Here is a 13459-nt window from a genome sequence, read left to right on the forward strand (position 1 = left end):
AAGTCCGATGCGACCCTCCTCAGGCCAACTTTTGCCCTTGCCCTAGGTAGGGATCGGTGGGTACTAGGGCCAGTTCACATTCAGCGATGTCTTCCATACCTAACCCGCTGGTTCAGCCTCTGCCAGCCTCACTGTTCCCGACCCAGCGCCAGGTTGGAAGCGGCTATCGGCTTTGAGAAAACCTGACACTTCGATTGCTTGAAGACCTGAAACAAGGACAGGTGTACAGGTGTCCCATTTATTTCGGCTGACGCCTGCCGCTCAGACTTGACCCGTAGGCGCTTGCGGGAGTACTGGGCTATATCAGATCTATCAGAAGGTGAGTACCTCGTATGAGTATATAGATCGACACTGGGTCCGAGCTTATCCCCTCGTCAGATCTTCACCCAAGTTCACCTCACCTCAACCCATCTATCCACTGCCTCTCACTGCCTTACCTTCCCTTCGGCTCCTTCCTCGCTTGCTCTACTGCACACACTCTCTTCCCTCCCTCCATCTTCTACCGATTTGTCCAAATGGTGAGTTGATCGAACTGTATCCCAAGTCCGCTTGTGCGGCCAACGGGGCTCGCACACACACCGTGTCCTCTTCGGCGTTTCAAGCTTTGAGGGTCATCATCGTTACTCGGTTGTTACAATTTTAGACACTGCCTTTGATGGGAAATCCTTCACCTCCCTTCTCTTCTTATCTCGACGCGTCTCTCCATCGTACCTCATCAGTTGGCTAATATCTATAGATCGACTACACTCCCGCTCTTAGCCAACCCATACCCCTTCCATCATCCTCAACACAGCGCACCGTGCCCCTCCTTACTGTCCAACTACCTCCCTCACCACCCGCCACGCCCCCAGGCTACGGCTTCAAGTCGGACGCCTTCTACGACATGTCCCATCACGCCTCGAGTTCGTCCAGCACTCATCAGCGTCATCTTCCCATATCACCTCTCGACGACTCGCCCCTCTCCCTTCCCACTCTCCTCTCGGACGACGAGGACCTGTCGCCTGGCGGGTCCACTGGTCTCCAGACTCCTCCCTCCATCCACATCGTCGAGCCCTCCCTTACCCACATCATCACCGAGCACGCCATGCTCAACGCGTTCGCGCAGGAGACAACGCCCAGTGTCAAGCAGGATGGCTTCGAGCGGCGGGCCACCTACCCCCTCCTCAGCCCTCAACGGCCGCTCGTAAAGAAGCAGATGTGGCCGCACATTGAGCGTCCCGCTTCCCCTCCTACTACACCGAAGGGTCACCCGCTCTCCAAGGGACAGACTTACTTCAACTTCCAAGTAAGTCCAGCTCCCTTATACTTGTCTGGGCATAGCTGACAGGCAGTCCATCGTACCCATCTCCAAACCCAAAGCCGGACCCGGCCACACCTCTACCCTATCCTACCTCCTCCGCGTCCCCCGTCGATCGCGTCCTTTGGTGCTCGTCGTCTTCTGCGTCGTTGTCTTTGCCCTCGTCGCATTGACAAATGGCAGTCCTCGCGCTCCTGCCGGCGCGTCGACCCGAGTTCAGGCAACTGCCTTCGCCAAGATGGATGCGCCAATTGTCCCGCACGCAACGGTTCGGCCGACGGATCTACCATCTATCGCTTTCGAGTCGGCCGAGGAGGAGCTAGCGGCTCTCATCAGCGTGAGTCAGGCCTTGCATACGACCTGAGGCCCTAGCTGACGATCAGTTCATCACATCCACATCAGCCAACAGCCTGCCCTCGCTCGACCCCACAAAGCCCCTTGAACCCGGCGCGGTTCTCGACTTTGATCCTACCCACCCTAACGCCCGCGAGGATCTTAATCTGCTCAAGGACGAGATCCACACCCTCTACCCTCTTATCCTCTTCGGCAAGATGCGCGATCCATGGCACCGAGAAGTCAAAAAGATGCTCGCCGAATACAAGATCGTCCCCGCGCCACTCATTATCGAGCTCGACCAGCGTCGGGATAACGAGATGCTCTCGCCCCTCCTCGCTCGGCTGCTGGGGACCAAGGAGCTGCCGCTGCTCACGCTCTTCGGGAAGAGCTTGGGGAGCTACCACGATGTGCTGGATCTCAGGGAGAAGGGGGAGTTGAAGGCGGTGCTTGAGGAAGGAGGGATGAGTGTCAAGGCGGCCAAGAAGAACAAGAAGACAAAGAAGGAGAGGGAGAGGGAGGAGAATGAGCGGATCTTGGGACCGAGGCCGATCGTCGATGGGATCTAGGCGGGGAGGTGGGATTTGGGATATAGAGCTAGATTTTACTTTTTGGATACCTCACCTTCACTGTAGCATACTTAGTCTTTCATGTAGATACGTTTTCCCTGCCCTTCGCTCTTGTCAGTCGTACCTCGATGCCTCGGAAGAGCTGAGTTGGGCCCACTGCAGCCAAAGAGAGACGTGCAGCACTTCCGGCCCTGACCGGTCCATTTCGTCATGCCGCCGAGGCCCAGAACTTGGCACTGCATCGTTGCTCTCTACCTTGTCAATACTCTTGCACGATATAATACATTACTGCTCCGGTCGGAGCGGCAGAGCTACCCGCGCATACGACAGTAACGACCCACCTCATTGAAGGTTCGCACCACGAAAAGACGGCTGGCTGAAACATCCCACACGGACCCCCTGCCGCCCTTACTCCCCTCCCCTCCGTCATCACCATCATGTACCAGCAACCTCCTTACCACCCGCAGCCCACCTCTGCTCCATCACGATACACCTCTCCGCCGATGCCTGGGGTACAGGACCCATACCGCGCGGCACCTATCGCAATGCAAGCGCGGTCACCCTACACATCCGCAAACTCGGCCTTATCTCCCCCTTCCTCCTCCTCCTCCGGTTTCTCCCCCATGCCCGCTTCATCTTCCCGGCATCACCTTCCTCCGAATGCCCAGTACGCATCTCGGTCCGGTGGACCTCGATATACTAGCTCCCCAGCTCCAGGGTATGCTCCGGTGGGGATGGGGATGAACATGGGGATGGGAGCGGGCTACGGTGCCAACCCGCCCCTGCCTATCCCGCCTCAACAGACCCCTCAACAGAAGTACAAGGGCACCTTGGCGCCGGGCACGATCATCAAGGTCGGTGATGCCCAAGTTCGGATAGAGAGGTATCTCTCCGAAGGGGGTTATGCGCATGTCTACCTCACGACCTCGGACAGGCCGGTGTATCCCCCTTCGGTCGGCGGTGGTGGTGGGGGCACGGCGAGTAAAGGCAGATGGGGAGAGAAGGGGTATTCCCAGCATTGTCTGAAGAGGATTGCGTTTGAGGATGAGAAGGTGTGGGTGGATGTAAGACAGGAGATAGAAGTTATGGTGAGTATAAGGAGCTGTGTTCGGTGGACATCAAGCGCGCGGGGTGTGAGCTGTGGATTCAGATGGAAGCTGAAGAAGGGTGGGCTATAGGAGGCTCTGATGTTATGAGAGATTGATGAGTTGCATTGACTGAGCTGATACCCCTCAGAAAGCTCTCCCGCCCAATCCACACTTGACGCAATATCTTGCCTCGGCGCACTCAAGACTACCAAACGGAGGGTATGAGGTATTCATCTTGATGGAGTTCTGCTCTGGTAAGTCCTCTTCGACAGCCTATATTCTCCGAGAGGGCTGTATACTGACTCTCCTCAGGCGGAGGTATCATCGACTTGCTCAACAAGCGATTGCGGGACAGGCTGAAGGAGATTGAGATCTTGAACATCTTTACGGACGTTTGCGAGGTGAGCTACCATTTGCATCTGGTTGAAAGGCTTCAGCTCATGATCTAGGCTGTAGCTGCAATGCACCATCTCAAGCAGCCATTACTACATCGAGACTTGAAGGTAAGTGACGGCACACCCGTCCATGGATCGGACAAAGCTGATTCCTGTAGATAGAGAACGTATTATCTGCACCGACTGGGCAGTCCGCCTCCCCACAACGACCCACACCCCTCATATTCAAGCTGTGCGATTTCGGCTCTACGACCTTCCCCTCATCCCATCCCCCGCAAAATAAAGTGGAAGCAGAAGCGCTCGCGCTGAATCTGAACAAGCATACGACCCTGCAGTATAGGAGTCCGGAGATGGTGGAGCCGATGTTGGGCTGGGCTGTAGGGCTGCCAAGTGGTGAGCTGGCTCTCGCACTGAAGCCCTGTCTGTGCGGAGAGGATTCAAGCTGATACCTTAGATGTCTGGGCATTAGGCGTACTCCTGTACAAGCTGTGTTACTATACCACACCGTTCGAGGAGCACGGAACACTCGCTATCGTCAATGCGAAATACTCGTTCCCGCAGTACCCCGTCTACTCGCCAAAGATACAGCATCTGATAGGTGAGCTCTTCGATACTTCTGTAAGGCCCGCAGCTGACGCTCTCAGCTTCGATGTTGGTGGATCACCCAGCGAGACGTCCCAGCGTATTTGAGATCCTGAATGTCGCGCATGAGATGAGCGGGACTCGGCCAGAGATTGACTACGTAGGTCAAGCATCTTCATACCCAGTATCAGAGCTGATGTACTAGCCTTTGCCCTCCCGGTCCTTCCCACCATCATCAAGTCAGCCCTCGAAGCCAAAGAGCACCTCCACCAACCTCCTCGACTTCACGTCCCCCTCTCCCACTCCATCTTCCGCACCCGCCCAGCCAGACATCACCAGTACGGTCCAGCCCCAGCGGCGCGGTCGCCCCACACGTGAACCGAGCAATCGGCCCATGTCTTCCTTTACCCCGCCCATGTCTTCTACCTCGACTCCCAGTCTACAGCCTATGTCCCAGCCGCCGGTCGTATCGGCCGAGCCCAAAGCTTCGAAGCCGAAGATGCGAGTCACAGGGGAGCAGGAGGTGCAAAAGGCGAAAACGGAGAAACAGCCCAGTATCGATGCCTTTGGGATGCCCGCTATGGCTGCGCCAGGCAAGGAGGCATCCACCGGATCAAGCGGGTTTGGCGATTCCTTTGCTGCGTCTCAGCCAAAGGGCGTTGCGGGGATATCTCAGCGATTCGGCGGTGGTGCACCTGCTCGGTCCGGGACGGCCGACTCGGGCTTCTCGGACTCTTTCACTGCACCCAAGCCGGCCTCGCAGCCGGTCCGCAAACCAAGTCACCGCGTCGCCAGCCCCGAGAGCACCTTGTCATCGTCCCGCTCAAACCCCACGGTCACGACAGAGGCTGCCGCCGGCGATCTCAGCTTCGAGACTCGGTTCCCCTCGATCGACATGCTCGACTCGGCGGACGGGGCAACCCCTCAACCAGCCAAGTCCGCATCGAACCTCATATCTCCCATCACGTCTCCTCCTATCTCGAAACCGCCCCTTCAGCCCCGAGCGTCGATGATGGGTCACCTCACTGGGGATATGGCGCCCAAGCATCAGCCACTAGCTGTTCGGGCAGAAGGCGGACCTCAGCCTCGCTCGACCCAGGTCACCGGGACGGCTTTCAAGGTGTCTGATGAAACACCGCCGGCGGGTTCGAGACCAGTCAAGGGGGATTACTTTGATGGGCCGAGATCGGGGCAGGGATCGGCGGGGAGGAAGGCGGAGAGTCCGGTGGACCTTATGACGGGAGACGCATACTCGAGTATGACTGCTACTTCCCGTCAGAACTCGATGGCTGTCCCTACGGTCTCAGAGCCAAATGGAGGGGCTGCCGCTCCTGGGCCGGACGAGTCCCGCTCGTTGCTGAGCTCCGGGGCGGACGATGCGGACTCGAGTGACGAAGAGGATGTCCGACCGGAATCCGCCTCGGGAACGGGAATGGGTCCTTCCACCTCCATCCCGAGCGGACGTCAGGCTGGCTTCCCTTCTTCCTCGAGTATGGCCTTCAATGGGTCGTTGGGACGTACCAACTCTTCTGGTCTACCCCCGTCCTCGTCCTCCGGTCCATCGCGCGCTGGTCCGGGTATCACTGCACCCAAACCCGTCTTGCGGCGATTATCGACCGACCGCGTCCGTCCGCAATCCATGTTTATCCCTTCTCCCTCCTCGTCTGGCTTCAAGCCACTGGTCTCCCCCTCTTCCGCCGGACTACCAAACTCTGCTTCGGCCGGCGCGGGTCGACCAAGCCATATCAGAAAAGGAAGCATTACGGACATGGTGACGAAATACGAGTCGCTGCAGTCACCGTCGTCCGCTAAGGCGTCGGTGTCGCCAGAGCGGAAGCCTCGGGTCGAGCCAGCGGGTGCGAGGGATGGTGCGATCAAGGGGGAGGAGAAGGTGCCGAACGGGCTGGGGAGGAAACCATCCGTCGCCTCAAAACCGCAGACTTTGCGCAAACCCTCCGCCAACGGCGGGATCGCCAGGCTATCCACCTCGCCAGAGCAGGAGAAACAGGGAGGGGTCTCGCCGGTATCATCCATCCCGTCAACTACCAAACCGACGAATCTTTCATCCGAGCCCACAAAACCCAAATCCAGCCCCTCCATCTCCGACAAACCTATCCTCGCACCCAAACCTAGTCGACATGGGGACATGCCCGCCATCGCTGGGTACTCCAAATCCTCCTCGGGTCGGTCATTCCCCATCTCCAGAGCTTCTCCCGCCGTATCAGCCTCGGCGAATCAGCCTCGGACGACGACGCCGCTCAGGGAGACGCAAAATGTCACGCCGACGCAGGCGCAGGGACAAGGGCAGGGCAAGATGGGGTCAAGCGCCGGGAAGGGGAATGGGGAGGGGTCGCCGGAAAAGCAGCAGTCTGTGGGGTCACTTATTGCGAGGTGGAACCAGACCAAATAGGCTGGAGATGGGCGTTTCTGGGGTCGAGGTGCAGATGATGCTGATCGTCGGATTTGATGGAAGTATACGATGTAGTGCTCGCAGGGTAGGCAGATAGTGGTGCCGGGGCTGACCGGCTGCGCTGACCATACACTCACAAGGTCTGCACAGGGCGTACTCTACAAAGCTCATAAGATCGACTGACAAAACTAATGAACAACAAAGCGCCCTGCACTATTCCCTAGTCGGGCTTGGCACACCAGCATCAAGCCACAAGCCGCCATCTCCCACACAGGTGTCCGGCAGCATGGCCAGGTCTCGCTCTTCCCATCCTCCCGGCTCAAGAGTCCCTGCGCATCCCGCCGCGAACACTTCCCACCGCCAGTCCTCACATCTGACCGTCCACACCCATACGGCTGACTCGTACATCCTGTTGATTCCCAGGTCTCTGAACCTCGCAGCCGTCGCTCTCGATGAGTTCAAGACATTCTTAAAGACCTTAGCAGAGAAGCATGGCCTTTCGACGCCCCTAACACGGAAGCAGGCGTGCGCGTCGGACTTCTGGCGAGGATCGTAAAGTTCTTGAGGCAGGGCTGGACCGTGGATGACACCGGCAGGTTCCTCGGGTTCACCTGTCGATATCTCATCTGAATGATCCTGGCAGTTTCTGGCTTCGCCCACAGCCTCAACTGCCTCGCTCAGGACTGACGCAGCCGCCTCCGAGGGGTCCAAAGCGCCACGATACCCCCCTTCAAGCCTTCGTTTCAGCATCTTCCCGAAGATCCGGTTCTTGACACTTGTCAATAACAGGTCGTCCCACCCTATCATCCACTTTGGCTTGTACTCCAGGACCGACTCGTGCCTGATGAGGAAGTGTCCATGACAGGAGATCAGATAGCGTGGCTCCTGGTTCTGCAACCGGTTGGCGTCGTTGGGGTCTCTCTATGTCAATCAGTCACAAGTCATCACGATTCTGACGAGGGTGCCCACCTGTAGTAGAGGGCTGCATTGTAAGCCAACAGCGGCCAGGATCTCCTCGACCCCCTCTCGCGTCCACTTCACATCGATGGGGTAGTCATAAGAGGGCTGAAATATAAGTAGATTGCACATCGGTCGTTTAGTGCGTTTTGTACTGACATGCTCATTTGCTCGTCCAGCAGACTCATCGTTCGTCAGATGATTTTCGACAAGGTCCTGATGATCAGCGATCTGACCCCACCTTACGAGCGCTTTCACTCCCGTACGAGTCACTCACGCTTGCAGCTGCCGCGATATCCTCGCGCTTTCTCCCATGCTCTGTCACCGCTCCGCTCGCGTCGACCGTCCCCTCAGCAGCCGCTTCGGCCTCAGCCCTGGCTTCGTGCATAGCCCGCCACGCTTCATCCGCTTTGGCATCCAAGTGAGCCCGTATTTGCATCTTCGCGTTCAAGGGCATCACTTGGAGGTGTGCGTCCGCGCCAGGAGCTGACCAGTCGTACATCGCCCAGAATGCGTCGGCCAACATCTTTCTAATGAGCCTGTTGCCTTGACGTACAGTTGGATTTCCAGATGCTCACCTCGTTGTTCTCGGCCTCTACCAAATCGTTCCACAGCTCCAAGATCAGGTCGCACGGTGACTCAGGTAGCTCACGAATCTTGCAGCTGCGTATTGTGCTCGTTATCATGGCCACCTCTTCGCGCACTGGCTGCGCGAGCTCAGCTTCATGCTCCTTCTCCGCCGGGAAGGTACCGGATGCTGGTGAAGCCCGGGCAGGCTCCAGCTCAATTCTCAAGCGATGATATCTGGGTGGGGCAGGTGGAAGGAGACGGAGCTCAGGAGGGGGATTCGCAGGTCTGGCAGTTGCCTTCCCGTCAGGTTGACTGGGTGCAAGGGCCTCGCGTTTCAATGCAGCTGCTTCATCGGTGGTACTGATCGCCGTGCTCTTGCCTCCGACATCAGCGCGACATTTGTGATCCCCACTGCCGGTTGTGCCAGGGATGCGGGGCGTGCTCGCCACCTTCGAGCCTTTCTCGGGCTTCAACGCCTTCTTGTGCTCTTTGCCAGTCTTGACGGTTGCATCGGACTTGTTCGTTCCCTTCTCGCCGTCCGCGACATCCTCGCTCAGATTAGAGGCGTCTGCAGCTTTTGCTGTCCGCTTGGCATGTCGTTCCGCCCTTCGAAGAACGAAAGCTCTGGTCTCCGCTTGCCACCGATCGTACTCGGCCTTCTTCTCCGCCCTGGTCTGAGCGGGTGGTGCAGGGCTCACGGACACGGCGCGAGGTGGGGAATATGGATAGCAAGTAACGGCCATGATAGGGGATCGTCGTACACCCAACCGGATGAGTTCTGTACCCGGGTGAGTAGGCTGATGTATGGGCTTCAAAGTAGAAGTTTACTGACCTATATGCGAGGAGATTCTGTCTTTCCAGTTCTTGGACAGCGTAAATGATATGGAAAGAAATGAGTAAGCGCTAAGACCAACTTGCGATGGGCTCGGTCTTATAGTTGCGGCGCCGGTCTCACTCGAGAGGAGGAGTAAAGGTAAAAAGGGATGAGGGAAGACAAAGGTGGGCGCGTCTAGGACCTGCTGGAGGCTGCGTGAAAGCTCTAGAACCAGGGGTACAAGAGCCAGGGATCGTTCTGGTAAGTTCCTCGTGATGGGCGATCATGGGCGACCAGCCTGGCGAGGGGCAAACGGACCCGCCCGCTTGTGCAGGTCAACAAGAAGACAATGGCGCATGCTGTAATGGTCGACGACGATATACACAAGCGTGCATGATAGCTGATATATAAGTACAAGTGAATGTCTATCCGCCAGGGTCCAGACTCAGCGATTTCTCTCTGGTAGTGCTGAATTATCACCCTGGCGTGTCAGTAGTAACGTCCTCCACTGATCTAGCACGACCAATCATGGATGTCCGCCTCGATCACCTCCGCCCACTCCATCTCGCTGTGGTGCACCTCCATTCCTCTGTCATCCGCAAACACCTTCCAATCCCGCTCCTCCCATCCTCCCGGCTCAATCACTGCGCACCCCGCCGCAAAGTTGCGCCACCTCCACCGCTCGCACTTCTCATGCCACACCCAGATCATTGGCCCTTCCTTCTTCTCCATGTGAGCCCGCGCCTTTTGCTCGACCGCCGCCTCTTCCATCGCGGCAAAAGCAGCCTTGAGGTCCGCGAGTGGGATGTTGGCAGCTTCGGGACCGAGCATCTTGACGATCAGGTCGGCGTCGCGGACGGGGTCGAATGCGGCCTCCTTGTGTCGCTGGGCACGCTTGGCTTCGGCTGCAGCAGCGGCTGCTTTCTTGGCCTTGTCGTCGTCGGCCTTTTTGTCGTGCTTCTCCTTGTCGGCTTGCGCATCCGCATCCTTCTTCTTCTGCGCGGCGACGAGATCCTCGACTTTCGGGCCGACTAGCTCCGCCTCCTCCTCGTGCTTCTCGTCCAGACCGAGCCCCACCTTCTCCTTGACCGGTACAGCCACGATGGCGACGTCCGCCTTGTCGCCTGTATGATGAACGATCTGAGCGCCATGGGTACCGGGGACGGCCGCATCCTTGTCCTTGTGTGCGCGGTGGGGATGTGCGGCGGTATCGTGAGCTCTGTCAGGCTTGCCTCCGTCCTTCCCCCTGATCTTCTCGTCCCCGTCCTTGGCCTGCTTTGCTTCCTCGGCTGCGTCATTCCCCTCCTTGTCACCCTTTTCTTTGCGCTCCTTGTCTTTACGCTCCCGATGCTCCCTCTCTTTCCGATCCCTATACTCCTTCTCCTTCTTCTTACGCTCCGCCGCCGCCTGTGCGAGCACCATCTTCCCAAACACCCGATCGTTGGCGCTGGTGACGAGAGCTTCGAACTTGTCGGTGGTGCCGTCCGGCTTGAACTCAATGTCGGCTTCGATGCGGAGAAGGAAGTGACCGTGCGAGAGGAGTAGGTAGCCGCGATCGGGTGTAGACCAGTGACGGGGCAGAGGTTTCTGATTATCAGCTGCAATCATGATGAAGAGGAGAAGTCAAAACTGCTCACCTCAGTATTGAAAGCGCACTGGACGCCGATGGTGGCGAGGACCTCCTCTACTCCCTCCCGAGTCCACTCTGTCTCGAGCGGGTACTGGTACGTCGGCTCCACAGGTACCTCCTCCTTCTTCTCGTCGGTCTGTTTCTCCTTCTTCAACCCCTTCTTCTCATCCTTTACAGCCACCGTCACTGGCGCGGCCGGTACCTTGACCTCCTCTGACTTCTTCTCGGCGTCAACCTTGACCTTCGCCTGGTTGTCCTTCTCCTTCTCCTCACCCTTGTCCGCCCCTTCTTTGTCTCCCGCCTGCTCGGCCTCGGCAGCATCCTTTTTGCGCTTCTCTTCTTCCTTCTCCTTCTCCCTGATAGCCCTCGCAGCAAGCCTCGCCTCCTCCTCGACCTTCGCCTCCTTCTCGAGCCGGCTGATCTGAGCTGCCTTGGCCTTGGCCTTCTCCTCGGCCGGCATGAGCTGAAGGTGTCTCTCGGCTTTTGGATCGCTCCAGTCGTATTTCGCCCAGAAGGACTCGACCGACATCTAGCATATCAGCATTGAACCCGCTGCCAAGTCAAAGCAAACTCACCTCTTGCGATTCGGCCTCGACCAAGTCGTTCCACAACTCCAAGATCAACCCCTCCGCAGTCCCCGGCACCTTCCGCACCACATTCGCTTGCTTCGCCTTGGCCACCTCGCGCAGCCGCTGGTTCTCAGCCTCCCCTGTCAGTCGCGCGAGCGCCTCCCTCTCGTTCCTCTCGCGCCACTGCTCATTGAGCCACCCGTCCCGCGTCAGGTCGATATGGATCAGCTCGGACGAGATCGCCTTGGCGTACTTGGTGTATGCACCACGAGGGTCGGTGTTGATGGGTGGGTAAGGGCGGATGGGATTCAGGTCGAGACGGGATCGGAGAGGACGATGAGGGACAGGAGGAAGCAAGCGGAGTGGAACGAGAGGTTTCTCAGGCTTGGCTGCTTCGACGGGGTCGGTCTTGGTGGCGGTGATGGGCTCCGAGGGCTTGTCGTGAGAAGCAGGAGGAGCAGCCTTGTCAGCCTTGTCCCCTGCTTTGTCTTTCCCCCCTGCATCGCCACCCTTCTTCTCAGCCTCGAGGGCCGCCTTGGCGTCAGCCTCGACTTTGGCCTTAGCTTCTCGGTCGGCTCGTCGCTTCTCGTCCTCCTTCTTGACCTCCTCTCGGGTCTTGGGAGAAGGAGCGGGGTGGACTGCGAGAGCGAGCGGAGGAGGGGCGATGACGCGGTGGAGAGACATGTCGGGTAGGGCGCAGCGGGAGTAAATGGAAGTCTATCAGATCAGCGTCGAACGTTCTAGCTAATTATCGGAACAGACTCGGATTGGAGACAGAGGAAGGACATACCGTGACTCAGCTCGTAAAGAGTTTTCTTTTTCAAGTCTATCAACCTCGAGGGCTATAGTCAATAGTGAGGAGCGGTGATGTGGGCCACAGCAGGTAAAGTACAAAGAGTACGCAGAGGGCCGGCCCACTAAGTACCTCCTTGCGAGAGGCCCCACCCCTGAGCAGTCAAAAGAGGCGAAAGAGGGAGTCAGACAAAGGATCAGACACATCAGTCATGTCAGAGGTACCAGAAAGGAGCGATATGATAGGTGTTGAAAAGGGTGAAGCGGTTGAAAGGACGACAAGCGCTGGTGTTTTCGGGAAGGCCAGTTGACCACGACCCGAAGCGGAGCGGGGCCGCGTGGAAGGCGCCAGCGTATCGACGTCTTAGCGAGTACTGCCCTGCGTAGACACCTCTGCATAGATCCAAACCCAAGACGAATCCTCCCCCTCAAATCGCCAGGCCCAGAATCATCGCCCCGGCGGCGAGCACCGCTGCGGCGCCTGAACCAGCCAGATTGACCCTCGAGGCGCCGCCAGTCCGGCTGGCGGACGCTGCGGCACCTGCGCCGGCGAGAGTCGCGCTGGGCGTGGTAGATGTGCTCGATGTGGGGACAGTCATGGAGGTGAAGGTCGAGGCGGATGTTGAGATGGAGGAGCGTGATGTTGAGGTGGTTCTCGCAGTGGTGGAAGAGAAGGAGGGGGTAGTTGAGCTGGTTGCTGCCGCGACACGAGGAGCAGGTGAATCGGTAGTCGCAGCTGAGCTGATCAGCGATGCCTCTACAACGCATGCCAAGGTGCTCACCAGCTGTGTTCTGCTCTGCCTCGGACCACACCGCACTAGGGCTGGGACTCTCGCTCCACGCCGCTGGGAATGGGCTGACCCACGCGCTCGAGCTTGGGCTCGCACTGCCCCCCGCGCTACTTGAGCCTGCCGCTGTACCGCCTAAACACCAGCTGTCCCCCGCCCCGACCTTGATGTTCTGGATGTACGCGACGCTGCCCTTGGCGTCGGTGACGCGGAACTCGAGCGTCTTGCCGGCAGGCTGATTGACGAGCCAGGTGGTGCTTCCGCCGCTGATCTCGGAGAGGGTCGTTACGGGGGTCTCGCCGACGTAAAGTCCACCGAGGGCGATGAAGAGGGAGACTGGGTCCTGAGTTGATTAGCATGGTACATGGGGAGTGATTGATCACATACATTGGCTCCCGTCCAGCTGATATATGCGGTCTGGCACTGAGCGACATTGTCTGCCTTGACAACGATGTTGCTGACTGCATGAGTCAGCTATTGAGCCACGTGCAAGGCGAGGATGACTTCACTTACTGGGAGCACCAGCAAAGACGTCCCCGATGGCGCCTCCCGCTCGCTCCTGTGGCTGATGGGGGGCAGCCATAGTGAGAGCGGGTACGAGGACCGATAGGAGGATGGCAGAGTAAGAGGGCATGTTGCGGATGCTGCTGAGTGTGTCGTGACGT

The 13459-nt window shown here is 58.3% G+C and overlaps 5 protein-coding genes across 5 annotated transcripts; 2 read left to right on the forward strand and 3 right to left on the reverse strand.

Annotated features, from left to right (window-relative positions):
• Positions 1 to 515: 515 nt before the first annotated feature.
• Positions 516 to 2199, forward strand: MKK02DRAFT_31589 (uncharacterized protein; the record flags this gene model as incomplete). The annotated part of the gene is made up of 4 exons (XM_053088337.1): positions 516 to 518; positions 737 to 1285; positions 1332 to 1634; positions 1681 to 2199. The coding sequence occupies 4 exons, from the start codon at positions 516 to 518 to the stop codon at positions 2197 to 2199; spliced, it is 1374 nt and encodes a 457-aa protein (XP_052947864.1).
• A 437-nt stretch (positions 2200 to 2636) lies between these two features.
• Positions 2637 to 5426, forward strand: MKK02DRAFT_22990 (kinase-like domain-containing protein; the record flags this gene model as incomplete). Its single annotated transcript, XM_053086656.1, has 9 exons — positions 2637 to 2927; positions 3003 to 3287; positions 3436 to 3541; positions 3600 to 3688; positions 3737 to 3790; positions 3841 to 4075; positions 4137 to 4280; positions 4327 to 4424; positions 4470 to 5426. Coding segments are annotated over 9 exons (2259 nt in total), but the record flags the coding sequence as incomplete, so codon positions are not given.
• A 1706-nt stretch (positions 5427 to 7132) lies between these two features.
• MKK02DRAFT_31591 (uncharacterized protein) lies at positions 7133 to 8944 on the reverse strand (the record flags this gene model as incomplete). Its single annotated transcript, XM_053088338.1, has 7 exons — positions 7133 to 7285; positions 7335 to 7595; positions 7644 to 7739; positions 7791 to 7847; positions 7909 to 8177; positions 8210 to 8245; positions 8284 to 8944. 7 exons carry the CDS (start codon positions 8942 to 8944, stop codon positions 7133 to 7135), a joined length of 1533 nt encoding a protein of 510 aa, XP_052947866.1.
• Positions 8945 to 9528: 584 nt separating this feature from the next.
• MKK02DRAFT_42477 (uncharacterized protein) lies at positions 9529 to 11898 on the reverse strand (the record flags this gene model as incomplete). The annotated part of the gene is made up of 3 exons (XM_053092006.1): positions 9529 to 10602; positions 10653 to 11174; positions 11221 to 11898. The coding sequence occupies 3 exons, from the start codon at positions 11896 to 11898 to the stop codon at positions 9529 to 9531; spliced, it is 2274 nt and encodes a 757-aa protein (XP_052947867.1).
• Positions 11899 to 12434: 536 nt separating this feature from the next.
• On the reverse strand, positions 12435 to 13428 carry MKK02DRAFT_42478 (uncharacterized protein; the record flags this gene model as incomplete). Its single annotated transcript, XM_053092007.1, has 4 exons — positions 12435 to 12742; positions 12789 to 13137; positions 13182 to 13255; positions 13308 to 13428. 4 exons carry the CDS (start codon positions 13426 to 13428, stop codon positions 12435 to 12437), a joined length of 852 nt encoding a protein of 283 aa, XP_052947868.1.
• Between the last annotated feature and the right edge of the window lie 31 nt (positions 13429 to 13459).

Source organism: Dioszegia hungarica, assembly GCF_025882075.1.
Source record: "Dioszegia hungarica strain PDD-24b-2 chromosome Unknown MKK02contig_6, whole genome shotgun sequence".
NCBI classification, from domain to species: Eukaryota; Fungi; Basidiomycota; class Tremellomycetes; order Tremellales; family Bulleribasidiaceae; genus Dioszegia; species Dioszegia hungarica.